A 27,892-nucleotide genomic window follows, 5' to 3' on the forward strand; every position below is an offset into this window, starting at 1 on the left:
GTGCTACATGAATAAATCAAATTGGGAAAAAAAAACAACCTAATTTAATAGCTCTGTCCAGGCGTGAGCCGTCTTGATGTTCGTAGGTGATTAGGAAAAAGTTGCTTTGACTCTGCTTGGTACAACTAAGGTTTCAGGTAAACCTTTGATAATTTGCCTTTATGCAAAACAAAACAGTTTCTGCTGTAGAAATCACGATGACGTATCTGAGGAATGCAGGGAAAAAAAAGACAGAATTTCATCCCCAGCGGTCGGCCGGCCATGCGACCTGCGTCGCAGGTTCCCGTCATGCAGGACGGAGGCTGTGCTGAAACGCTGACGCCGTCTCTTCGCTCGCATTCGGCTGGTCGGACACCGCCGGCTGCACTGCTGCACGGATGACGGGCCGTGTTGAAAGCCTTGAGGACTTCATGCTAACAGGGGCCCTGATGTTGCCGGGTAGGCTTGCCAGCCCGCTCTGCCCTCCCCCCTCCTCCCTGATAAAAACCCAGCTCTGTCTAGCAACAAGTGGCAAGAATTATCTGCACGCTCAGATGACCTAGCAGAGACGGGTGGGGGGGGCTGACGGTAGAGCATGGAGGGGATATCCTACACCTGGAGGGTTCAGGCTGACCGAGCGAGATAGGGGAGGCGGTGGGTGTTGGCATCAAGCTGCTACGGGAGGCGCGATGACGGCACTAAGAATGGATGGGGGCGTGTGGGAGGGTGAGCTTGTCAACACTGCTGACTATCCCCTGCCAACAGCCACAACCTCTATTAGATCATTGCCATGTGAGAGACGGAGGCTGGGGAAAGGTCTCCAACAATATGAGCGCACAATGCTGGAGTGAAATCCCTCTCATTGTAAACACGCAAATCCCCAGAGGGGCGTGGTGACTCAACGGGGCTCCATGTTGACTGATATGGAGAGGGCTCAGCGGCCAGGCTGGTTCGGCAATAATTATTTAAGGGCTGAGGGGACAACTGCTCTGAGTGGCGGGGCGACTGGAACAAAAATACAGAAGCATGCAGACGCAACGTGTGAACAATAGCAAAGAAAACAAAGGCATTATAAACAGCATTAGGGTCTTCTCGTGGCTAAATAAGAGCCAGCCATAATGAAATGAACTTACCTGCAGGAGTTTCTGCACGCACAGAGACTTTCCGTATTTTGAAGCCAGATGAAGAGCGTTCTTCCCTAATGCAGGAAGTTGGAACAATTTTAAGTTAATTGCGACACAATTTGAAATCATATGTTTTCACGTTGGGTATAGAACCCAATGTTTTTATACCTGGACTAGGGCGGTCAAGGTACTAAAATTTCAAAGTCTACACTACAAAAACAGAACTAAAAAGAACTACTAAGTAAAAATGTCTTGAAATGAGTGCGTTTGTCCTTGATTTGAGCAGGTAAATCAGATTATCTGCCAATAGAATGAGTATTTTTACCCCTAAAATAAGATAGTTAGATATACTGCAATTGAAATAAGATGGAGATGAGTCGTTCCTATTTTAAGTGCAAAAATCTTATTCCATTGGCAAAGAATCTTATTTACATGCTCAAATCAAGGATAAATGCACTCATTTCAAGAAAATGTTAGTTATTTTGAGTTCCATTATACTACCAGCCAAAAGTTTAGAATTTTCTTTGTCATTCAATGATTTTATGACTTTCTACAATGCAGACACATAGTGAAGACATCAAAACTATGACTCTAAAGAAATGTAATATATGCATCAAATATATATATGTGAAATAACTAATTACATCTAATATATTTTATCTTTTTCTAAGTTCAAATATGAGTGCTCTGTGGTGACTTAAGCATGCACTACAAAAAGGGAACTAAAAGTAAGTAAAATTTTCAAGAAATTAGTCTATTTTTCATTGATTTGAGCAGGTAAATAAGACTATTTGCCAATGGGACTAGTAGTTCTACCCCTAAAATAAGATCATTAGATATTCTGCACTTGAAAAATGATGATGGAGTTGAACTGTTCCTACTTGAAATGCAAAAATCTTATTCCATTGGCAAATAATTTTATTTATCTGCACAAATCAAGAAGAAATGCACTCATTTCAAGAAAAATTTACTTAATTTTAGTTCACTTTTTGCAGTGTGTTTTCACTGCAGCTACACCAACTGAATATATCACACTTTAAGGGTCATGTTGTGTGCTGAGCAGAAACTCACCAGAGCCATCGTTTGCAGTGATGTCAACATTGTGTGTCAGCATGAGACTGAGACAGTCCAGCTGTCCTCGCGTGGCTGCCAAATGAAACCTGGGAGTTGAAATAAATCGACAAAGATATGACAGGAAAAACAAAGATGAGATGGACGGGGCTGATAGGGGACGGGAGAGATTTAGGACAGGCGAGTGAAAAAGTGATCTGGTGGAAAGAAGAGGGCGAGGGTGAAACTTAAGGACAAACTGAAAATGGAGACCTGGCTCCATACTGACAGCAAGATCAGCATTCTTGAGGTCCACGACAAGGACCCTCCATGACAACCAGATAATATGATGTTTCGACTTTACGGGAGCAATTTTAAATAGAGCAGAAAACACACCGCACTACTTAGAATCGCCACATTTTAGGTCCATAAAACACGTATAGAGGAAATGAGTTAAAAACTTTCTCATCTTTCCTCTGCGTCACTGAACTCTAAAACTTCAAATTAACAAACATTTCAAATATTTCATTCAGAGCAAGTTTGCCTTGAAAACAACCTTGTTAGTTTATCAGTTTCACAGCATGTCTTTCATAATCATCCCTAACCTGAAACACGCCGGCGTTGATGTACCCCACGGTCGCTCTGCTGCTACTAGCCGCGGACGCCTGCAAAGCCGCTGAATGTAAACTAATCTCAGCCCGTCACCCTTCAGGCTACATGAACCCCTTTTATACACCAGGCCCCAAGTATCTGCCAAGGAGACAGCTAGGCTGTCACCTCAACACTGCTGTGGATATTAAAAGCCGTGTTGATGGCGAGGAGATGCTGCTCCTCTCTGGAGTAGTGGAGGGTCATGACCCCAGAGGGGCAAAAAACAGACAGGAAGCACCCCAGAGCAAATCATGTGTGGTGGACACTAGTGACAAGTTCAGGAGTCAAAGCACGTCCCATGCAACAACTAAATAAATCACTATGGACACATTTAAGGACATTTAACAGGAAACCTAAACTGAGGAGGTGCATTGTTTGTAATTATGTGAAGTCAGGGGGACCTTTGAGCATCAATGAGCTAATAAGATGTTAAAAAACAAAAACTAAGACTGATCTATTGAACTATTTACATTTCTAAAAATGCCATTATTGAGGAATTATGCTACGATGCTAAACCAGGAACGCTTGAGACCCGCAAAAAGAGCAGAAATCCATTCAGAGGAAGGCCAGAGAAATAAGTGCAGCAGGATCTCTGTTCCCCATCACACCTTCGCATCAGGTCACTCCAAACCCATTTTCCTCCGCTTTGACAGTAACAAAGCAAATGGCCGATAGCATGAAGAAATTTACAATTCCCCTCCCTGTGAGATTATTAATGAGCTTAGAAATTTGCCTTTCAGAGAGATGTCATTTCATCTTTACCCTCTACAGGACCTGCCTGCTATTTTTAAAGGAAAGGGAAGAGTGATCCATAGAGTGTATGCCAGTAGCTGAACCATTCATGATGGACGTGTCTCTAGAGACACTCTGGCGATATGAACAGCTGCAATAGTTCAAAAATGTGTTTGTTTAGACTGTTTTCTGATGCTTTAAAGTCAAAGTATTTTAACCATAAAACGAAAACGCAAATAAAACAATATACGGCAAGCATTCGTCCTGATAGTGTGTACTTTATTTCTTTGAGCCTGAAAAGAACTTTGCACCGAACGCGATCAGCAGATATAGACATTGTTGTGCTGTCTGCCGGCAGTACCACAGAGATAAAACCATTTTAACATCTATACTACATGGCCTATCAGCATTTTTTCATATTGATTGTTTATATTCATGAAAAATGCAAATCATGGTTGTCCTGGCTGAACCTGAGCAACTGTGCTTTGTACATCTCTGTACTACGGTATCTTTTGGACTATAAGGCTCACTTAAAATCCTTAAATCTCCTCAGAAATATATGGTGCGCCTTATATGTGATTATCGTTGTGCTTACTGACTGATTTTATGTGGTAAAATGTGCTCAAAAATCTGTTAAAATGTATAAGTACGACTTTGGTTAACAACCAAGCCCCTCCGCTCAATAGATATTCTGAGCATTACGGTACACTGTGTCACTACCTGACAGGACCCCTGAGTAGTCTACAAGACTGCCTGACTGTAATGTGGAAACTAGAAGTGCATTCATGGAAAAGCCCCCACACACTCTAGTGTAGTTCACTCCACGGAGGTTCGTACGTACTCAAGGCGGGCTCTGCACGGACTCCGTACATACAGGTACGTGTCACACTATAAACTTTCTGGAGGTAAGAAGTCTTTACATCAAACTGTTTTATATGCAACACCCGAGCTTCGTACACTGAGCTGCTCCAAGCAGGCGGTCTTAAGGACACGCAGCATCACAGTCCCTCTCTGTTCTCACTGACAGGTGACAGAGAGGGACTCACAGTATACGCACAGTAAGCCCGAGTATATGGGAGACTTTAGGCAGCCCGGAGTACGCGCTAGCAACAATAAACTAGTAGTTAATTCAATATAAAAGTTACATTTATTTTGGCCTTATGTTAGATACAGGGCAATGTAGTCCAACTACTTTGTCCTCTGACAGAGACGGATAGCTCTCCCTCCCAGGAGAGAGTTGTGTACGGGGGAGGGGCGGAGTGATATTACACACTTGGGAATAGTATTTAGTGCGCCTTATAATCTGGTGCATGTTATATGTGGACAAAGACGCACAAAAACACGTTCATTCACTGTGCGCCTTATGGTCCTAAAAAATACAGAAGTTAGAAGCCATGTAACCTGTGATATAAGAGGTGAAAATTATCCTCATTTCTAGTTTTTAAAGCTGAATGTTTTTTGTAATTGTACTCTAAATCCCATTTTTAGCCTATGAATGTGTAAACAAAATCCTTAATCTGCAGGGTCATGCAGATTTTTGGTCGTTGTATTTGTCAGGGCACAATAAACTAGAGGATGATCTGCGCCGCTTTTTATCGTAGCAACAGCAGGATTCTGCATGATATGATTTAGCTTAGGTGTTTCTGTAAGATGACATAATTAATGTATTGCTAATTGCTAATTTTCAAGAAATGACAATGGTGGCGTGTGTTTGGACAACCAGAAATGGAGTCACGTTCCTTTCTGAATAAAAATAAACATTTGTGTCAATAATCATTACCTTCAGGGACCACAGAAAGCACCTGCCTCTGACCGCGTGGGATCACCTAGCCCGCTCTGCTGCTGCACCCTTACTTGGCACAATGGCCCAGAATAAGTAAAGGTTATGGGTGGGCCTGCCTCGATGGGCCCCAGCTGATGCCAGAGGTGAGATGTAAACTGTTTACTCAGCTGGAGGCTGAGGCAGAAACGCTTGGGCTGAATTCATTAGCTGAACACAGCGAGGCTAATCCGGGGCACAGTAGATCATGTACGGGGGCTAGCAGTTTGTAATTAGTTTCTCCACAGAGGTTCGTGATTACAGGGAATCACCGTTCAACATTCCAGTGTCGGCTTTTGTGAAGGCTGGGATGCCACAGACACATGTGGTCTGTGTGTGGCCCTGCCGAAACTACACACAGGCCGTCAGAGCTGTGATTACGCTGCATTTTATGCCTTTTGGACAGACTTGCTGAAAAACGTGACCCCCTTTTTCCAAAATAACCAGTTCCTGTAAGTCGATTTTAGAGCAGACTAGTTCAGATCAGTCTAAACACCAAATAAAAGAGCATGACTCTGTTTGGGTACAGCCGGATCTAGTCTGGTCGCCTTAAGTGCAAAACTGTCCGCCACAGTTAGGGTTGGATTTAGTGCTGACCGTTTTCAGCGACTTATCAGAACAGCAGCCATTTATTGGGCTGTGTAGACTATTTATCAAGATGAATGCACAAAACATGCTTATGGGTCCCACAAGCTATTTCAACACACTATTCTTTACCTTTGCTTTCAGGTCTGGTGCTCTGAGGTTTTACTGGTTTGATAAGGCCTTTCGCGTATTTCAATGTTTCCCCTCTCCAACATCGACTTGACCCCATCTTATTTAGGGATAGCACTCATTTAGGCTATAATAACCCAGGTATTTTGTGTGTCTGTGTGTGTGGGGCGGGACAACTCTGGTTCCCACAAACAACTCCAACATGGCTCTTAAAGATGTCAGCTGATCCTGATGATTTTCTGCAGCTGAGCCTAAATGGATTAGTTAATGTTGGGAACAACATAGTGGGTCTGATCCGACTTGGAAGGGAGTCATTTCCTGCTGGGACTACATATGCAGCCTCTGGTCGGTGTGGTCAAGCTTTCAGTGTCCGCAAACATTCTTCATGCAAACTCCCACATTGACCTCAAGTAAGCTGGACAGAAAAAGGGGAATATTCTAGATGTAAAAATAGACGTGAAAATATGAAAACGGCAACATCTGTCCTTTGCAGGGTAGCTGGATGAAATTTGTGATTCAAACTTTGCGCATAAAAAAAAAAGGTGCCTAGAGATAAAATGGTTGGCTAATCATGAAGGAAATTCCACGCCGGATCCCTTATCAGAGGGACAAGACGAGGAATGTCATGTGATGTAGAGAGCATTGCATGGTCCGGGGTGGGGGGGGGGGGCGGTTATTGATGGTGAGTCTTCACACGTGCAAATAATTTAAGGATTTTAATTGGAAAATGCATCTATTCACGGGTTTATGTTGATAAACGATAAAAATGAACAACAAAGTACATCTCTTTTGCTTCTCATATCAGCATACTGTGAGTGTGTGTGTCTTTGTTTACTCACGCAGAGCGCCCCTCCCCGTCAAGCTTGGTGGGATTGATACCCTTCTTGCTGAGGACAGCAGCAACTTTGTCGACCTCGTCCCGCTCCACTGCCTTCATCAGGCGGTCATCGTTCTTGTTCCAGTCTGTGTTCTGACAGCAAGAACATGGAAGCCATCAGTAATGCAGAAATGAATGTGTGCTTGCCACAGAGACGTGATGCAACATGTAAGGATATCTGCTGCCATATAAGGAAGAAGGGTTAAGGGCTTTTTCGTTTACAATTCTTTTAGGAGGAAAATAAAAGAAAACAACAACAACAAAAAGTGACATTTGTGAACAAAAAAGGTTTTTCGATTAAAAAAAATAATCATATTGGCCGACTGATTTTGATGCTTTTCCACAGAAAAAACTGTTTGTTACAAGTTAGTGGAGAAACATGCGAAGAATGTGCTGAACAGTAACGGCGCTAAATCAGCACTAAATCCCATCATCACATGAGTGACAACTACAAAACATGGGAACATAGTCCTCCTCTAAGAAAACGAAACTAAGCATGATAAACCCCGTCCAAACAAACTGAATTGATAAGTGTAAACAGAGTAAAGCCTCAGTTAACCAATAACCACTAATCTAACTGAGGAAGAGCTGCCTTAACTATATTGTCAGACTTAACATAATGTCCAGAAAATCCCAAACACAGGTGAGTTACCTGAAGAAGGATTTTTTTTTTTTTTTTGGGGGGGGAATTGCTTAAAAATAATAGAAAAAAAAGAAATACATACAAAGTGCATGGAGGTGCATTTCAGCCAGCGGCTCATCTTGGGTGAGTGGAGCTGGTCCTTGCACCGTGCTACTGAAAACGTCGCCACTGTTCCGGTTTACAAAAAAACAAAAATGGAGAAGAATATTTACAAAAAAAAAGAAAAAAAAAAGAAACCTTTGTCTTTCAGTGCACTCAACCAGTGAGTGCAACAAAACAGACGAGAAGACAAAAGGATGAGAGTCTTTCCAGCAGTGAACCGCAAGCTTTCCTCTACTAGAGGCAGAAAAGTTTAATTGTCAAGATTTTCTAAGCTTTCCTTTGTAGCTTGGGAGCTCTGTTCGCAATTCCATCACTGCTCAGCAGTTTGGTGGATAGTCTAATGGAGGAGGAGTGAGAGGGGAAAAAAGGAATGGAGGTGGAGAAGCAGTAGGGCCAGCCCTGCCAGCACCGGGACCTGCCCTGGCCGGCAACTGCAACTCCTCCTCTGGGTGAAAGTCAGCTCAGCCTGGCTGCCTCTCACCAGCGGCGGCCGCTGCTGCTCCCCCTACCCCTGCTTCTCTCCCTCAACCCCGCCGCTCAGCTCAGTCTGATTTCCTCTAAGCGATCTTGGTTTCTGGAGCCTTGCTATCTTCAGAAGGGACTTGCTTATCAAGTGGTAAGCAGACAGATCCTCCCCTCGCCTCTTCTCTCCGCTGTTAGCGGATTTAGCTTCTTCACACCACCAAATGGCAAGGTCGGTCAGGCTCAGTGGGGTAAATATGCAAGCTCTCGGAGGTCTAAAATATCACCCCCTCCCCGGTAAACAGCGGCAGTGCAGACAGCCCTGCAGACTGGTTACCTCTTTATTTTTTGACCCTCCAACCTTTCTGTGGAGACTAATAGGAAGACAGGAGCTAAGAATACATTCTGGGCATGCCAGCGCGATGAGTAATGGCTTTGGTGTCTTTCACCACTGCCAACATAAAACAAGGCCAGCCAAAAAAATCTTGCTTATATTGCCCCCCCGGCTCCTGCTCCCCAACTGCCTCCAAGTGAAAATATTAAAGTCAGAGGAGATTATTAGAAGTGGTGTCGGCAAAGACGCTACAGAGCCATAATCTCCAGCCAGTCCATCCTTCTCCAGAGGGCGATGGATCTCCGATCATCCTCCTTGCTGCGACGTGACAAACCCTGATCAGGCGTTTCACACGCAACGCCGCGAGGCTTCAGCCCCGCATGCACGGCTCAACTTCCACCAACCGAGCGCTGGGCAAATCAGAAGCAGAACTTTCGCTTTTTTACGAGGCTAAACCTCACGGGGAAAAATGCACAGACACAGCAACCCAAGAAGAAGAGGTGGAGAATCCGCGGAGGGGCTCGTTTCATTTACGCACGGCATCAGCTCCCCGCGGGCTCTGGTTACCGCCTGCTGCCAGACTGGCGTTTACAGAGCAACGGTGATATTCACAAACATGCAAAAAGGCCCGCTCCACATGACATGTCATATGAAGAGGTAGGTGTCGACTTACGAAAGCTGCTGCCCCTCGCATGGAGACAAAGACGCCAAAGTGGCACGTCGCCATTACATACGGCGCTCACGTAAATATCTCACATGGGGGCACTTGTGTTTGGATTTGCTTGGGAATCCGTTTATGTACTAGTTAATAATAGTGCTGTTAGCAAGCAAGAGTTGGAACAATGCTTGTTACACAGAAGAGATCTCTAGACACTTGAATAGGCACATATCAATTTCAATGCCTCCGATGTAAAATAGAAAGGAAACGGTTATAAAATATGACAAGACTTTGCCTAAAAAGGTTTTGTGTTATAATCAGGACTTTCTTCTAACTTGTGGAACATCCAAAGTTTTAATAAAAACAGGAAATGATGTCCGGGGCCTCTTTTTCTAAAGCTTTGCTCTTATTTATATGCTGCAACTGGACTCTACCGAAGCAAAGGTCAAAAACCCGCTCTTAATCTCAAAGGCAAAGAAGATGCAATGCCAATCACTATTTTACCGTTTTTATCCATGAATCAGTAGAAACTGTTACAGGTGTGGGCAGTAATGCTCTCCTGTAGCGGTCTGTGTCACAGCACCCTGAAGAAGACCTTTTTTGTTGTTAAATGACCTGTGAAGAGGATGTCCAGGGTTGCTCAGTATAGTCTGGCCTCTGTGGAGCATCCTTCTTTGCACAATCAGCTCTAGATGATTCAGAAATCTCTCAGAACAGGCCAAGTCTTCTTCCTCGGTTTGTTTTGGCTCTATTTTAACGTCACTGCCTCTGATCCCATAACTCTAAAGATCCCCATTTCACTTGATCTGTTTTCTTTACTCCTGAACTCCTGTCATGGTTATTGAAATGTCTTATTGCACATTTATTGAGCTGTGTGTTTCCGAACAAACCTAGCCAGAAATTGCGTATGATTTACCTTGTATTTCAGATCTATTTTGGCCAGAACTAAGCAGACACGAGCGGTCTGCCCAGCCCCATACACTTCAACCACAGGGTTTCCCGCAGCGCTATCTTGGCGTGGCGGCTGCCACGCCAAAGTCACGCTACCGCCACGCCAACATTCCCAAAAACCACAGGGTTTCCCGCAGCGCTATCTTGGCGTGGCGGCTGCCACGCCAAAGTCACGCTACCGCCACGCCAACATTCCCAAAAAAAAAAAAAAAAAAAAAGTGACGCTAACACGCGGTTTGTTGTTGTTGCTTTCGCGCGTGCGTGAATGGCAGGGAAAAAACACATGGATACCCCCGCTCCGCGAGTCGGTCCGCGGAAAACGTGTCAGGTCTACTTAAAAACCTAGCTCTCTGCTGCACTCACACAAACCGAACTTTCTGAGCAACCAGACTTTGATTAAAGCGGACACGCCAGGTCTGGTGTAAATACCCCTCAAGATCCCTGTACTGGTTTTACTAAAGTGCACAGTCCCTGGTATTTATGTGAGTCCATACTTTCTTCATTTTTTGTATGAGGTTTTACACAAATTGTCCGACATGCCATAATTCCGTTCCTGTTAAACTTTTATTTTGATGAAAAATCCACATAAATAGGACAGGCGCCATTTTATCTCCTGAAAAAAACTGTTTGCGACATATACTGTAATAGCATTAAATCCTATGTGTCTGCAAATGAAACAAAGAGAATCTGTAACGCTATTTTAAACAGAATGACCTCGGGGACATGGCATCACCTGACACGGCATAAGGTAGCCTAGGTCCCTACCTGTCTACACTGATTATTCTGGGTGTCTGTTAATGCTTCTCTTGGAGTTCCTCGTCAACCTCGCTTCAGATATGCCCTCACTGGACAGGCTGTACATCTTTTCCAACACCTCTTTTTCCTGCCCCCCTCCCAGCTACCAGGGGCTCCTAATGGGTGTCTAGTATCCTCACAGATGAAATCACTCGCAGAAAATATCCAACTGGTCATGACAACAGACTGAAGCCAAATCCAAAACATAAAACTACACGCTAATGTGTTAGATGATAGTTGTGTTCATCAAAACGCAATGACTGATATGGTTTCAAATTATGAGAGGGATGGTTCTGCAGGGCGACATCTGCAAAGAGATATTAAGTCATAAAATCTAAACCTTTTGACACTTATAACTACATAGGCAATAAAATACTTTTTTTTTTTTTTTAAATGGACACAAAAATAAGGTTTCTTAGCAATGAGGAAAGGGAATTTTAACATTCACATTACCCCAAGTATGGAATATGATTTTTAAGCTCTTATTCCAAAACATAATAAAAGGAAAAAAACAAAAGAAAAATCTGTTTACACTGTATAAGAGCCCTGTTGGAGGCAGAATTGCGCCTGAGATGCTGCTAGTCTGTCCGAAATGCATTTAATAAAAGAAGAAAAACTAGTAAGCTGTGCAATGTCGCCTTACATCCTGGTGTAAAGTGAGAAGCAAACAACAAACACGATTCTCAGGAGGAGTCAATGGAAAAGAAGTTAAACTGTGTTATTTTATTGACATGGATGAGAAGAAGCAATGGCGAGTTACACTATGAGAGTAGCCGACGTTACCCTGAAAAGAGCATGCCTGCCGAGATTTTCATGCTCTCAGTACAACTGCATATTCATGAAGAAAGCGGAAAAATATGACAGACGGAGCTACTTTGTCAGTCTGCCCCGGGGCAGCTGTGGCTACTAACATAGCTCACCACCGTCAGGGTGTGAATGTGTGTGTGAATGGGTGACTGACTAAAACTAGTGTGAAGCGCTTTGGGGTCGACAAACTAGTTAAAGTTCAATTGCTTGTAAAAAACTTTAAGTCACTTGTTCTAGTCTACACACCTTTGAATGTCCCTTTATTGCATCGTTTCCACTATCCTTCATTACCTTATCAGTCATAAAATATTTCAAATTTACCTGATTCAATTTCTTTTTAATATAATTTCAATCACAATATATATATTCATGTTAAAATTGTAAAATAAAGATCCAAATGTATTTAAAAATAAAATCTGTCGACCTCCAAGTTTTGAATGAACATTGCTTCATGGTTCCACGTCATCGTTACTGATGGAAAAGTCGAAAAAGCAACTTGACCTGTAGCCATCAGCTCCGAGTTGGTACTAGTGAAAAATAGGCAGTGTCTGTTCTTGTGAGGAAAGAAATTTGTGCTTTTCTCTTGCAGTCATCTTTTGAATGATGCACACATCTGCTAGGTTTTTACTTTGAAGCATCTATAATGTCATTATATTACTGCAACATTAAATGATCAATAAAGTTTGAAAAGAGTCATTCTGAGTTTTTGTGTATGCAGGGTTGCCACCAGGAATTTAACCCCCCCCCCCAGACAAAAAATAAATTATCAAAATCATCCCAAAAGCTCATATAACAATGTAAATTTCCTTTTTGGGGTCCCCTGTAATTCAGGGGCCCTTCTGTATACTGGGTAGTAGTAAATTTGTATATAAAATAATAATAATAATAATAATAATAATAATAATAATAATAATAATAATAATAATAATAATAATAATAATAATAATAAAAAATGCACAACCAAATAAAACTTAGAAATTTTTGACCACAAAATGCAAAACAGGAAGCATAACATTACGCATATGCTTTTAATATGTGATGCAAGAATGTCTGAGTTGGTGAATGAGATTTAAGTTTTTTTTGAAACAATGAATAGTAAAATTATTTCGGCATTTAAATGGTTAAAATAGAGAACATGCATTGACTGAGATGGTGAGATGGGTTTCCAATGAAAAAACAATAAACTGAAGCAAATGTGGCTTAATTGTAATAGGTTTTGTCATTACAATTACATACTTTCCTTGTGGTCTACAGCCACATGGCAAGCACAACACACCACACACAAACAGATTTCCCTCACAAACGTTCAGATTTCAGACAGGGAAATCTTGAGATCAAACCTTAGTCCAGAGTAAATAAACATGACTCATGAGGGAGAAGCAAAAGCGATAGTTTGTGGACTAATTTTAACAAATCTTAAGAGTCCACCAGACTTTCTGGTGTGCCATGGAAGTTGTTTTGCCTTCTGTAGATACACGCTTATTTGTCCACCCCACCTGCTAGGATTTTGGGCCAAGACAATCCAACATGTTAATGTCCCCAATTTGAGATCTGAGGGGTTCCGACAGCGTTCCAAGCAGACTAGATAACTCTGAACATAAAGCAGGAAGATTATCTTTAGAGCCACCAAATTAATCGGGGGCCCTCAAGATTGTGAGATTAAGATTACGCTTGCAGTAATATTTGTGACGTGTAGTGCAAGGCCATCAGCGGGAATGCTTTTAATCCAAGGGAGCAACTGGTCACTGTTGCCAATCCAGCGACTTTGTCACCAGATTTAGCGACTTTTCAGACCCCTGTAGCTGTAAGCAGGATCCTGAAACCCCCGCCTATAGTCAAAGCAAAGACAGCAGAGAGAGGACCCACTCCTTTTCCACAATGCAAATGTATTCCGCCCTGGATTACAAAGCGGGATAAAAAAAAAATACTGTTTTAATGTAGTCTTTTTCCCTGAATTTGATTCACACACCGCTTCAGACACTTATGCACCTCGCTGACTGTGCATGCCTCTGATAACTGTCCTTTTAGTGAACATTTGTCTTATGTAGTGTGGATTCAAGAAATTTAATAAAATTCATAAATTATTTCATTAGGTCTATTTGTAGAACCAAACAAGTTTATATACTGATAAATATGCTAAATAAAATTGGGTTTAAATTAACATTTATTACCACATAAACAAATTGTTAGACAGTTTGCTTCTTGCGACTCTGAGCCATTTACAAACCGAAGATCATTGAATACATAAACAGTGGAAGTGCGCATGTGCAGCAAGAGGAAACAACCAGTAGATAAGATGATCCGCCCCAGAACTCAAAGCAGGAAAAAAGATTGTCTACTATACCTAAGAGTGTATTCTGCCGTTTCACTAGTCAACTGAGCAATAAATTGATGAACGTTGTCCTGTGTCAACTAGTACCACTAGGGGTGTGCAAAATAATCGTCATGACGATGCATCGCAATTCTAATATTCGCGATCCAATACATCGATTCTTGACGCCAAGAATCGATTATTAATTTAAAAAAAATGAATAAATAAAATTGCATGAATGGTTGGCGAACATCAGCTAAAAACAAGTGGAATACAACTTCCAGTCCAGTAGATGTCGCTGCAGATGTGTTGACGCCCGCTGCCTTGTGTCACAAGCATTTCCAGCCACGGGATACTGCGACGAGTCATTCATAAACAAAACATGGAGGAGACTGAGAACATTCGCCCGGCTCCCTCACCTGTCAAGTCAGATGTTTGGACGCATTTTGGCTTTAAAAACAAAGAAGGTAAAAACAAAATTGATATGACGCACGTAATTTGCAAACACTGTTACATCGTGATGAAATACTGTGGGAACACAACAAACTTAAAAGGCACATGCTGAGGCGCCATCCAGAAAAACAAGATGGAGTGCCGCAAGCACTGATTAAACTAACAACACTCGATTGCAAGCTAGCCCCAATTTCTACACGCGCAAACATTTGAATGTTTTCATTTCATTGGTTTAAAGGACCACTAAGGCCATGTAAACGGCACTGATAATCCTTATTTTGTTGTTTTAAGTTTTATAAATCCTAAGCACTTTTTGTCAGTGTGTCCACTCCAGTAATAGTAATGTTTGTGTCCAGTTACAGTAATGTTTATTTTCACGGCAATACCTCCAAAAGTCATTTCAATAAATACAGCTATGTATGAATTCAGTTGCTTTCAGTTACAGTACGTATCAATTAAAGACACTATCCAGATCATACACAGCCAGTCAGCCACTGGTGTACAGTGTTCAGTGAAAATATCACAATGCATTGCGATGCATTGCAATAATTCAAGTATCGTGATGCATCGTGATAGAATCGCATCGTGGCATGTGAATCGTGATTCGAATCGAATCGTGACTTCTTTGGCAATACCCACCACTAAGTACCACAGTAGGATGGACTTGGGAAGGGCATCTCGATGGGGGAGCTCAGATCTTAGCTTGTCTCATCTAGAAGGTTTACTACCTCACTGTTGCAGTTAAAGGAGGTTTTCTGACCTTTTTACATTGCTCTCAAACAGTGCTGTAGCATTACATGCCGCTAGCTTATAGCATTAGCATAGCTAATTCAGTTTTTTCCTGTCTGCTTCAGGGAAAAGTTTCTCCAAACAATGCCTTTGTTCCCCACCGAGTCTACTAAAAAGGTTTGCAAATGTTTTCTCTTGGCTGCACTTGACATTTTAGCCTTTATTTGACAGTAAGCTGAGAGAAAACCTCCAGCAGCAAGGGATCAGTGTGGTGACCCATGTTGAGAGGACTTGTTCTGTCGTCGATGCAGCCGCCTCATGTTCAAGTCCTGTCCTGTGGACCCTTGCCACATGTTTTCGCTCCCATCTCTCAGCTTCCTGTCAAATAAAGGCCACTAGTGCACTGTTATTGCACCAATGTTATCTAAGAAGTGCAATAATTTGAGCCAATGAGAATAGGTCAGCTTATATCGATCTGGACACAAATGAGTATCTTTGCATAGATAATCTTTTGAGAATAAAACATAACACCGATTATTTTCACAACCCTAAAACACTAAGAGCGACCTTTTAGGAAGACTATTTTTAATCACTGCTTGGTGATTAAAAATTTTTAATCACCAAGCAGAAGAACAATTACATTTTAATGAACTATGAACCATCTGTGCATCGGAAATGCTTATAACTGTGGAGCTATTCTTAGTTGTATTTAAAATCAAACAGGCTAGAGTAGCTTTACTTTAAAATATGAAGCTTCAATTTGTCTAGGGTTTTTTATGACCGACAAAAGAGGATATACTACAAAATGTGGTGTTTTATGACCAAAATACCATATTTCAAAAAAAAAAATATTTATTTCAGAAAAGCTAAACAGTTTTGTTTTATACCTGAGATGATTTTTTTTCCAATATCGGCACAATATTCTCTAAAGGCCAAAACACAAAAGATGTGTCCAACTGTTCACACAGGCTCTGGCTGCAGCTTGCTTGCGTCGAGGATTGACATTGAGGAGTATCCTCGCAAGAGTACCGTATAAATTCCAACAGCATAAACACAAGCAGTGATCATAAAGCAGCAGTAGCTGTTTGAACAAGCTGAAAGATTGCCATTTTACATTTTTCAGCACTTTTGTGCTTCTATCATGGGCAAAACAAAAAATAATAATTTTAATGTTTCCCCAAGTGAAGCTATTATGTTTTGCATACTGTCTGACTCATAACATTCCCATTAAAATTGATGAGGAGGTCCAACAAAAATAGAGCCCTGGTCTATCTCAGTTCTAATTGCTACGATCATCATTCAATTCAATTTCCGGTCGGATCAGATGCCAAATCGGCTCAGACAGTTTTGTATATTGTCAGATTTACATTTTTTTCACCATTTTTTGTAGACAAGAGTTTTATGAATTCCGTTTTTCTCAAATGGCCTTTTACAGATTACATTTGCTACACTTTTGGGAGCAGGACTTCCTCTAAAGGGTGGAGTCAAGACGAATAGAAACGCTGTTGCTAAACGTCCATGCAGACCAATAGAAATGCATCTTCACTCCATCCTCGCCCCCTGCAGTGTAAAGAATGTAATCTGTAAAAAGCCGATTGACAAGAATGCAATTCCTAAAAAACTTTCCAAAAAATAAAAAAACATTCAGGAAAACAAAACTGAACAAAAAAAAAGGTAGGTTCAACATTTGCATTTAAATTACTCTCAAAATGTATTTATTTATTTATTTTCTTATGGTTTTGTTTGTGAAGTTTTTCCAAGTTTCCTTTTTGAAATGTTCTTTTCACTTGCGATCCTATTGGAACAGATTTCTCTCCAGAAACATCTTACCTTGTCCTTTAAAAGAGGCTAAGAAATGACACCAGTCATGGCTTTCTAATTTTATCATTTATCTCCACAGGGATACCTGCTTGTGGCATTACATATAGCTGCGTGCTGTGTGAATACCTCGGTGACAATTTGATTTATTGGTGCAATATACCACCATGGTAGTTAACGGCTAATACTCCAGCAGGTTCAGTGTTACAGGGACCCTCAAATAGCACAAACTGTCCCTCAGAAATCTCCAGACATTACGTGAATCCCAGCTGTTGCCAAAGAAAGGAGAGTAAACATCCAAAAACAACATGCCAGCGTTCAAAGTACAGAAACACACAATCCAGACACGTTGTGCATTGAGAAAAAGGTGAAAAACATTCAGCATAATTTAATGGCATATTCTAAATACTTCATTTATTGCACACAAGTTGCACTAAAGTATGTGCACCTAAAAAAAATATTTCTATCTCTATTGCTCCTGCAAAAATTTCACATTGAGCAGGGATTTTATTTTTCTAACTGCTGGTTGCAGTATTGGACCCCACCCCACCACACACATCCCTCTGATCTACAACCGAGGACCTGTGAACTGTGCGCAACTGTCTGGGCATGTTGTGTGTAACTGAAAACCCCTTGGGGTGAAGACAAAAAGGGTGGAGGAGAGAAAGACCGTGTGTGTGTGTGTGTGTGTATATGTGTGTGTGTGTGTGTGTCTGTGTGTATGTGTGTGTGTGTGTGTGTGTGCGAGAGAAAAACAATGTAGAGGGGAGAGGTGTGAAAGTCACTACATCTAGCAGGCTTGCGTTCAGTCTGTCACTTAGGGCCAGGTAAGTCGATGCTACAGACACAAAGTCCCTTTTGGATCAGGTTGAGCTCGCACTGATGGTCCAGACCAGGTGTCAGTTTTTCAGTATGTAGAAGAAGTGGTGGCCACTGACAGCTACATGGTAGACCCGTTTACCTGGACCGCAAGTAGAAGAAGAGACTGCCGCACCCTCTGGTGGTGGACAGAAAAATAACAAGCTCCCTTCAACAAATCTATTGGTAAAAACAAGAAATGGCTGCAGAGTTCATGGGTCGATATTGAATTTGTTAAGCTGCAGTATGTATGGATGACAACTAATCTGAAAGTTAGCGCTGAATTGATTAAAACTAGCAAAATATAATACAAGACTTTAAATTAAATATAGGGGGGAAAAAAATCTTACAATGAATCAAGTATTTTGCAGGAAAATGTCAGAAATCACTTCCAAAAAGGTTAAAGAGTTAGAATATTGTTAATGAACTAATCTTATATATTTTTTAAATCGCCCATGAGAAATGGAACCATATTAAAAATTCAGATGTTCATGACAGCAAGTCTAAAGAAATTGTATCTCATCTCAGCACTAAACATGTCTGTGTAGCACTGAGGTAGGCGACGGGCAGCGTGGTGGAGGACGACACACCAGCAGTAAACACAGAGGTGGCCATGAGAAGCACAGCCAGAACACTGCGAGGATTATTTTCAGAGACAGACAGAGTGGCAGCGATTGACAAAATGTGAACGCTGTCCTATCTTGACACATGAGAGGGTGCATAGCAAACATGCATCAGGGCTGAGAATGATTACAGCCCTTCGTCTGTGATTATAATAAGACTGAATGAAGCAATTGTAAACAAAGTTTCTACATAACAGTCGTTAGGCATAACGACAGCACGCCGTTTTCCTGCTGATGCTGCGCCATTACACCCCTTTGTCTCTCCCCGTTTAATGTTGCTTCTGAGAACACAGGAAGGGTTGTTGACGTCTCTAGTATGCCGAAGCATGTTTGTCTGCTTGAAATGGATTCTGATGCATTTCTGAGCTAAAACTGGACTCAATACTTTAGCATAGCCGTGCTGCTTCAGTATCACTGTTCTTTACGTTATTCTCTCATGTCTCCACAAAACCTGCCAGCTTCAACGTTGTTCCAACAAAACGAACAGGGACCGTTTGTACGCACGAGCACGTTGCTTCAAAGAACATACCACCTACTAGTGGTGTGGCAGGGAAATTACTCCAGTACCGTTTCTACTAATGTCTTGTGCACAGAGAATGACTAAGACGCCGTCATGTAGAAGTGGTGACGGAAACGGAAAAACAAACCCTCTTTAAATGGATCGCTGTTGTGTAAACGGGTACAAGTGAAACTCGTATACACATTCAAAAAAAAGAAGAAATTAGCCTATTTGGAAAAACACAAAAAAACAACTGTTAGCTCCACAGTGCCTGAGTCCAATCCTCAAGAGCTACTATCCTGCACCTTTTAAATGCATCTCTTCTCCATCACAGCTCAATCAAACGAATGGCTCATTACCTCTGCAGAGCTGAATGAATGCTGATGAGGCAATTCAGCCATTTGATTCCGGCGTGTCGGAGGCGAGACGCATCTAAAAGTTCAAGGATAGTAGCTCCCTCAGCATCTTTTAACATGGAACCATAACTTTTTAAACATGGCCAAAATGAGAAGGCAATAAGAAGATTTCTGCAGCCCTAAATACAGTGAGCTAAATTAAGAAAGCAAAAACCTGACCTCAACAGGTGACTGGAACATTGATAACATTGGTCAGTTTTATGATGGCTTCATTTTACTGCATTTGTTTTTTTTTTTTTTTTTTTCTATACAGGCCAGGCATTAAAAAATAAATAAAATACTTTAATATTATTTTGGGGTTTTTTTTGTCCAACTGAGAAATTCCAGGTGATTCATTATAGAAATCCTACCTTGTATTACCCACAGACCCTAAATGGAGACTATTCCATCCATCTGTAAGGTCACAGAGTTTTGGATGACTTGTGACCCAGAGGGCAACACTGTTCCGAGCTACTTTTCCTTACTTCCGAAGCTTGCTTGCCAGGGCAGGAGATCAGTTTTCCAGTTGCCTAAACCCCATGAACTTTGCCCTGCCAGCCCTCCAGTGAAGCGAGTCTCAGCATAATCATACAGACAAGAAAGTCCTTTGTGTGTTTACTAAAATACCATTTCAGAAAGAGTGAGAAACTAATAGGTAAAATATATTCTCTCCCAATAGCTGGCACGCATTAATAAAAAGGATGTGTTGAATTTGGAAAGAGTCTCTGAATAGATTAAGTTACTTCATTATTCTTGCAGGTCACTGCAATCTTAGCTGACTTCAAGCAATACCCTTAGATTTGTCCACACTCTGGTAGAAAGTTATATTATTCATTTAGTAACCCTTATTTAAAAAAATGTAAGTTTTAGGACCAAAGATAATACTGCAAAGCAGTAAACAAGGTGAAACAATAGTGCCGAATGAGTCAGCAACGCCCAGTGGAGGTGCGAAAAGAAGGTTAAGTAAGCGTAACCCTGCAGATCGGGTTGGTCTTGGACCACGCCGAGCTGTAACTTCACTGTGAGGCACTGCAGGATGGTCTACTGGCTCTTGCAGTAGCTGCCTCAATTGTCACCATCTTGCTTTCTGATAGCTCCGCTGTACTGCCGGCAGATGGCACAGCAGTGTTTATGTTTGCTAATTGGGCCAGGTGCAAAGTTCTTTTCAGGCTCAAAAAGGACTAAGTAAGCATTATAAGGACAAATGCTTGGCGTATATTGTTTTATTTGAAGCTAAACGTGTTTTTTTTTTGTGCATTTTCCTTTTAAAAATATAAAAATTAATCATCATTATGTTTTCATCTATTTTCAAAAGCATTGCCTCTATTGAGGACCCAGGAGCACATTTCTTTTCTATTGTCAATCTTATTGCAAATATATGTTGAAATAAAGCAAAGTTTGTTACTTTCCCATTCACAAGGGTGACCTGGACAAAAACAGCCATCTATCTTAAAAAAAAAGCTAAATAACATGTTCAGTGTAGTCAAATTATTCAATCAAAATATTTATATTCAGATCTTTGACAATTTAAACTGTTAAGCCTTTGTTAAACTCGCTCTGAGAAACAGGTTATTGTCATGCATAAGGGGCAAATTACTTGAACACCCCCCCCCCCCCCCCAAAAAAAAAAAAAAAAAAAAAACTCAGTGTAAACCCTTGGCATCGTCAATTGAAACTGAGAATGTATATAATCATATACACTCCTCTGGATAATGTAAGATGCTACATGTAAAGGGGAGAAGGCCAAGGATAGTTTTATGAAATGAGGATATGCCAAAGGTTTAATGTTTCCACCAGCAATGCAAACCATCCTACAGTGAAGTAAAAAAACAGAATGTTGAGTCAAATTATTGACGTTTGTGATGAATGGCAAGACTTCTCAATAGACTGTGTCAACAGAATTTTAGCACTTTGAGGCAGTATTCATATAAATTATGTCTCTGTAGTCAACCAAAGACATAAAAGTGGCATTCACAAGTCTCTTCTTAGGCTCAAAAGAAACATAATCATCTTTACTGTCATTGCAACATACATTACAATGAAATTTGTTTTCCTTGCATTTAACCCCATCCTCTTGTGCAGCAGTAAGCTGCCACTGTCCGGGGCCCGGGGAGCAATCTGGGGTTAAGGGTCTTGCTCAGGACCCAGAGTGGCAGGCTGTGGGAGTTGAACCTAACCATTAGGCCTCTATTCCCCAGATATGGCTTAAATTGCAAGAAAAATCAGAGTTTCATTTACCATCTCTTTGATATGGGAGTTAAAGATTTAGTCTTTGTCACACTGTGCAGTTCTAACTTCTAAATAAATTCTCAGAGTTTTCTAAATAGCATTAAAGGACTGGTGAAGCTGATTGCAGGGACTCAACGGGATAAATCACACTGTTATCATAAAAACAGAAATGAGTGTTTGATTATATCCCCCAGATTGTTTTTAAAACTATTGTCCACATGGGATTATTTTCAGAAGTTTTCATCCTCTCGAACCTACCCAAATACACCACTGAGCGTTGTTTTAACAGTGCCCCCATGCCAAACGCATAGGGGCAGTGTACCACAAAGCTAAAAACTATGTCCGCAGGGTCCGAAAATAAAACTCGCCAGACGCCAAATGCAAGTAAATTTTCCGTATGGTGAATAAATTTCAGGTTAGCTGCCACATAGTGAGTAAATGTTTGCACCAAATAAGTCGTGTTTTTTTAGTCATCGTTCGGGTGGATGCTTCTTTGTGTTCCTCTGCTTTCAGCTCGTATGACAACAATCGCGCATGTAAACAAACACTCACATGTGATGCGAGAACTACAGCAACTATGTCGTGTCCATTTGCTAACGACTAGTGTTTAGCTCAGGCTAATTACATAGCAGGATTATGGGGAGATATTTAGCCAAGGTCAGTCAGAATTAATCTTTTGGCCGGTAAAGAATATGCTTGGCTGGTTGATTCTTACATCTACCGGCCAACTTGGTTGTGAATCAGGAAGTTAATTTCGGATACTGCATTTCAGCCAGCCAGTATTAGAGATGCACTGATCCAGTTTTTTTTCCAATCTGATACGATACAAATACCTGGGCTGGGCTTATCGGCTGATTCCCATCACTAGCTGCTGTGCATGCTCTGCATGATGACATATCTGGCATTGCAAACATAAAATTGAAGTGACTAGATTGCTGTTACTGTATTGCTGTGTATAATAATAATAATAATAATAATAATAATAATAATAATAATAATAATAATAATAATACTTTATTGATCTCACAATGAAGAAATTCACTTCTGCATCTTAACCCATCCCCTTGGGGAGCAATGGGCTGCCACTGTGCGGCGCCTGGGGAGCAATCAGGGGAGTAAAAAAATGACAGGATTGGAATGCTGAATTGGTATCAGTCATACGATATCTGATCCAGCTAACTAGTCAGTATCAGAGCCGATATCCGATCCAGGTATCGGATCAGTGCATCTCTAGCGAGAATCAAAAATTCAAATTCAAAACAATGGCGGCATTGAACGCTATTGTGCCTCTGTTATTGCGAGGGAGACATTCAGATGCCCTCCTTCTCCATTGCACCTCAATGTATTGGAGCAGTCTGGCACATCTGATTTCAATTGATTGCTGATTGACAGGCTTTCGCTGAAGAGTAATCATCTGAATCAAGTGTGTTAAAGCAGGGAAACAACTTTCATGGCAGTCTGCCTTAAAGACCAGGGTAAAAACACTAAAAACTAAACTAAAAACTAAACTGTTAAAAGCCTTAGAAAGGTAAATTTTCATTGACCTAAGGTTTCTTACTCTCTAAAGCCTCAATAAAATCATATATTACTCTTAAGGCTGTTGAAATTGTACTTTGTCCTTGTCTAAAGACAGTGTGAACATGTAATATATCATGACCAATGATATACTCTTTCAATTGCTCACTGAAAAGAGACTCGAAGAGTTTAACAAGAACAGAATATTTCAATAGAGGTCTTTAGAACCAGCTGCTTGTTTCTGAAAAAAAAAAAAAATTATCCAAATTATCCAGGCCAGCAGATTTTCTTATGTCTGAACATTTTAAGAGTTTCTTGTACTTCTGACACTAAAGTTAAACTAAAACTGAAAGAAAAAGTTGGAACATCACAGCGGCCTAGAGAACCCACGGGCACATTGTTATCAGAGGTATTAAGAGAATTGTATAGTAAGCCAGAATTAATAAAATACTCATTATCAATTATTTCAGCCCTGCTGCCAAAGTTATTATATTTTATGTATGTATGGGGATCTGAATCAGTATTTTTTCCATCTAGTGATTTAATTGTTTTCCAAAATTCTAAGGGATTTGTGTAAGCCATTGAAGTTTCTGTAATAAAATATGCATTTTCCTTCTGTCTCATTGCATTTATTGCGGAGCTCCCTAAAATGTTTCCATTACGAGCTAGCAGCTGTTTCTCTGGCTCATGAACTAACTTTAATAGTACTTTGATATCAGGAGTGAATCAGGGATTTTTTACAACTTTTAACCTGTTTTTTTTTTTTTCCCCTCAATGGATCATGTTTATCAATGATTTTGATTAAAAGAGTTGCTAGAAACATTTCCATCCATGCATCAAACCGGGAATACAATAAAGCCTAGTCCTTTCAAAAAGATGTAGCAAACCCCTGTACAGAAAAATGTTTAGTCTTGTATGATAATTCAGGGCTTGGTTTTGGGAATGTTTTAATGAATCTAAACTGTAGCAATGACACAAAAGGTCACTGATGTCATTAGAAACTATGGAAACAAATGTATATTTATAAGGATGGTTAAAAATGAATTAAAGTTTATGTTTCCGGACCCTTCCGATTTAGTAAGACAATCATACGATTTTTTAAAAAGTTATGAGTGATGCAACGACATTTAAAATCATCAGATAATGGCTGAAACCAGCTCAAGCTTAAGTCTCCAACTACTGGTAAGTTTTGCTAAAAGCTACATTAATGAAGCTAAAACCTGACTTGTGGCCTAGAGAGCTCTATAGCAACCAATCACAGTTATGTGCAATGCTTTGGAGATCTCAAAGAGCTAAAAATTCAAACTACTTTATTAAAAATAAGCCTCATTTAAATGTGATTCTAACAAAGACAAAGACTGCAACACCCCTTCCTCTTTTGGGATAATATGTCCTGTATACATTGTAGCCCTCAATGCCAATTGCTTTGTCAGTGATCGTGTTGGCGAGACATGTTTCAGATAAGGCAATAACATCAGGATCCATGGATTTACCCAAATATGAAAAAGGTACATCTAGGGTGACAAACAACTAGGGCTGGGTGATAAATCGATTTAATTGATTAATTATAATTTACAAATATTTAATATTTAATTTTTGGAAAATCTGGATTTTATATTGCCTTGTCTGGCATTGTGTTAGCTGTAACATCATCCAGGGGAGGGAGATCATCTGCTATTACCATATAAACATAAAAAGGATTTCTGGATCAATGTGTACTTCTTGTGTCTCTGCTCTGTCTCCTCTAATTGGTCAATCGGTCGAGGCAGATAACCGTTTACACTGAGCCTGGTTCTGCTGGAGGTTTTTCTTTCCCTGTTAAATGGGAGTTTTCCTCTCCATTGTCGCTTCATGTATGCTCAGTATGAGGGATTGCTGCAAAGCCATCAACAATGCAGACGAATGTCCACTGTGGCTCTACGCTCTTATAGGAGGAGTGAATGCTGCTTGTCAAAACTTAATGCAATCTGCTGGGTTTCCTTAGATAGGAAATGTTTTAACCAATCTGTTTGGATGATTTTATTAAATTTGACTTTGTAAAGTGCCTTGAGACATGTGTTGTGAATTGGTGCTATATAAAATTGAATTGCAATGATATTGGTTTTGTGATCAGCATACATACACACTTTAATGTAGCCTCAACTTCATAGTAAATTCAACTCCATAATTATTTTGAACAGTTTGAAATAAACACGTTTTTATTACGTGTTCTGCTACAGTCATATTCATTAAATTTGAATGTTATTGAAAAAATAATTTCAGTAACTGATTTCACAAAGCGAAACCCATTATATAGATTAACACAGACTGACAATGTCTTAATTTTCCCCTTCCAACTAATAAAAACATACCATTTAAAATTAGACTACTGCATCAGACCTATAAAAAAGCAAATTTTTTCATGCAGAAATTGAGGCTTAATGAAAAGTATGGTAAATACCATTTTAAAAAGGTTGTTTTTTTTTCTTCAAAAAAAAGGTACATCTAATCTGACAAATACGCCTCTAAGAAATGCATATTCTAGTTTATTGAATATGACTGTGAAAAAGACACTGCTTTTCTAGCTTTTGAATGGGATTACAGTAGCATCTCAAATAACAATTTAGGTCACGTTTTCTTATAATTATCATTGACAGAACAATGCTCTGCTCCAGAAGAAATAAACCTGCAGGATAATGGGTTTTCGGTGTAGCTGGCTTCTGATTTTATTGATTTCATTCCAGCTGGGCTGGTGATGTAGAGTTAAAAAAACAACGACAATGATTAAGCAGACAGTGCTGGAGGCAATAAAAACAGACAGGGAAAAGTTCATATCACAAACGGGGAGGGGAAAAAAAAAACCTGCAGGAAGTTAATAATGTGCCGACTACCTTAAAGAGGTAGAACACAAAACACTATAATATTTCTATTTTTTTTAGGAACGTTACGCAGGGCAAAAAGACAAGAAATGTTGGTATGTCTACCATTCATGTTTACACATGTGAAAGTATTATTGTATACTGCTAAACAGAGGATTCGGAAGAATGAAGACTCATTTCAAGAACATGCTGGTACTATAGAAGGGTGACAGAATAACAATCTTTTGCCTGCATTTGGTTACACAAGCAAATATTTGGGCATGTTAGTACTTGATACTTCTACAGCCAGCATTCAAACGTCATCAGATCCAGGAGGACACAGAGGCATGTGACTAAGTGGGAAGGTCAAACTGGTAGTTTTCCTCCCTATATTGGGCAGTATTTTACTACCACTGGAGATGTTCTCTCTAGCTCAACGGTTTGGTAACCATCGCCAACTGTATAACACAAAATCCATTAGCAAATGTGCTCTTTACAAAGACAGCTGAAAGAACAAAGACATTTCTTTTCCTGATGCACTAAAATAAAAAATAAAAAAACAATTACGTTGATATTCTTGGAAGTCAAAGTTCCTGAAAATCCAGTTGTCTTTCTCTTCTTTCCAAGAAAAACTCCTTCCACACCTCAAACCGTCTTTAGCAAAGATATAGATTCAATCTAACAGGGTTATTCTACACTCACTTAAGTCATTTTTAAAACTTTCCTCTCAGTAACATTATCTACTTATTTTTCTATTACAAATCTCTAACAAAGATGTATAATTCTGAATAAAAGCTATAATGTCTCACCTTTATGTTATTGAGAGAAGGTGCATAAGGTTTAAGGTTTCAAAAAGGTTACTCAGGAATATTTGCCTTAATACTGGTTGGTTATGGAGCCGATGTGGCCTTAAAGATAGGGTTGCCGATTTTTCCCAAAGTTACTCCAAGTACGTTTTTGAAGAACTGCGCATACGCAAGACTGTCTTACCTTGCTCTTCTGCTCTTCAGGGGGATCCCATGAAAAAAAAAAAAAAATCTACCAAATATACCCTGGTCTTATTTCTTTCTACTGCGTCCTTCTTCTCATAAACATGAAACCGGTTTGTTTGTAAGTAAGTAAGTAAAATTTATTTATATAGCACCTTTCTCAGATAAAAATCACAAAGTGCTTCACAGTAAAATACAAATACAAAAAAAAAAAACAGTATACAGTGATACTAAACAGCATTTTAAAACACAATGGAAAACATACAAACGAAACCATAAAACCCACATGTCTAATTAAAAGCCTGCTTGAATAGCAGCGTCTTTAGTTGCTTTTTAAAAGAAGCAACAGAGTTCAAACAACGTAAAGAGAGTTTACGTTGTTTGAACTTTGCAAGAAGCAAACTTGACAGTCACAAGTTTGCTTCTTGCGACTGTCAGTCATGTTCAAAGTCTACGGCGGGAACAGCAGCGTTACAATGCACAGATAACCGCTAACCTAGCCGCTAAGCTAACCGCATAAACACTAGGAATGCGCATGTGCAGCCAGCAAGCGTAAACTATGAAGGAACGAGCACAGACACTGGCGTTACGTGAGCGCGTCGGAATGATTGCCATACGGAACAACCAATAGATAAGGTGATTCCATCAGAACATGAGAGACAGAGGAGGGTGATTATATAATGTCTATGGGTGAGCAGAAACAAAACTCTGACCAATCACTGCCCTTCGGACCGAACGGCAGTGATTGGTTAGAGTTTTTACAGGCCTGCAGCTCCCACAGAGAACAATTTTTATAACCTCCTTTTTGTGAATACAGAAAGTATTAACCACTTTCAGGATGGAAGGACAATTTTACCGAGCATAACAAACAATGTTTCTGAACAGGATTACCAACTATAACTTTAAATCTTTGGCACATTTCATTTTCATGAATTAAA

The 27,892-nt window shown here is 40.3% G+C and overlaps 1 protein-coding gene across 6 annotated transcripts in view; it reads right to left on the reverse strand.

Annotated features, from left to right (window-relative positions):
- uacab (uveal autoantigen with coiled-coil domains and ankyrin repeats b) overlaps positions 1 to 27,892 on the reverse strand; it is a 55,072-nt gene that overhangs the window by 11,960 nt on the left and 15,220 nt on the right. For 4 of the 6 annotated variants that reach the window (XM_036136185.1, XM_036136184.1, XM_036136182.1 and 1 more), the window contains exons 2-4: positions 6,909 to 7,039; positions 2,175 to 2,263; positions 1,113 to 1,177 (exon numbers count right to left, since the gene is read on the reverse strand). In XM_036136185.1, coding sequence (XP_035992078.1) covers positions 1,113 to 1,177; positions 2,175 to 2,263; positions 6,909 to 7,039 — 285 coding nt within the window. Of the gene's footprint in view, positions 1 to 1,112; positions 1,178 to 2,174; positions 2,264 to 2,758; positions 3,764 to 6,908; positions 7,040 to 7,671; positions 8,450 to 27,892 lie in introns of those variants that run through there. The other 2 variants (XM_036136186.1, XM_036136187.1) reach the window with 2 other exon arrangements.

Source organism: Fundulus heteroclitus, chromosome 4 (assembly GCF_011125445.2).
Source record: "Fundulus heteroclitus isolate FHET01 chromosome 4, MU-UCD_Fhet_4.1, whole genome shotgun sequence".
NCBI classification, from domain to species: domain Eukaryota; kingdom Metazoa; phylum Chordata; class Actinopteri; order Cyprinodontiformes; family Fundulidae; genus Fundulus; species Fundulus heteroclitus.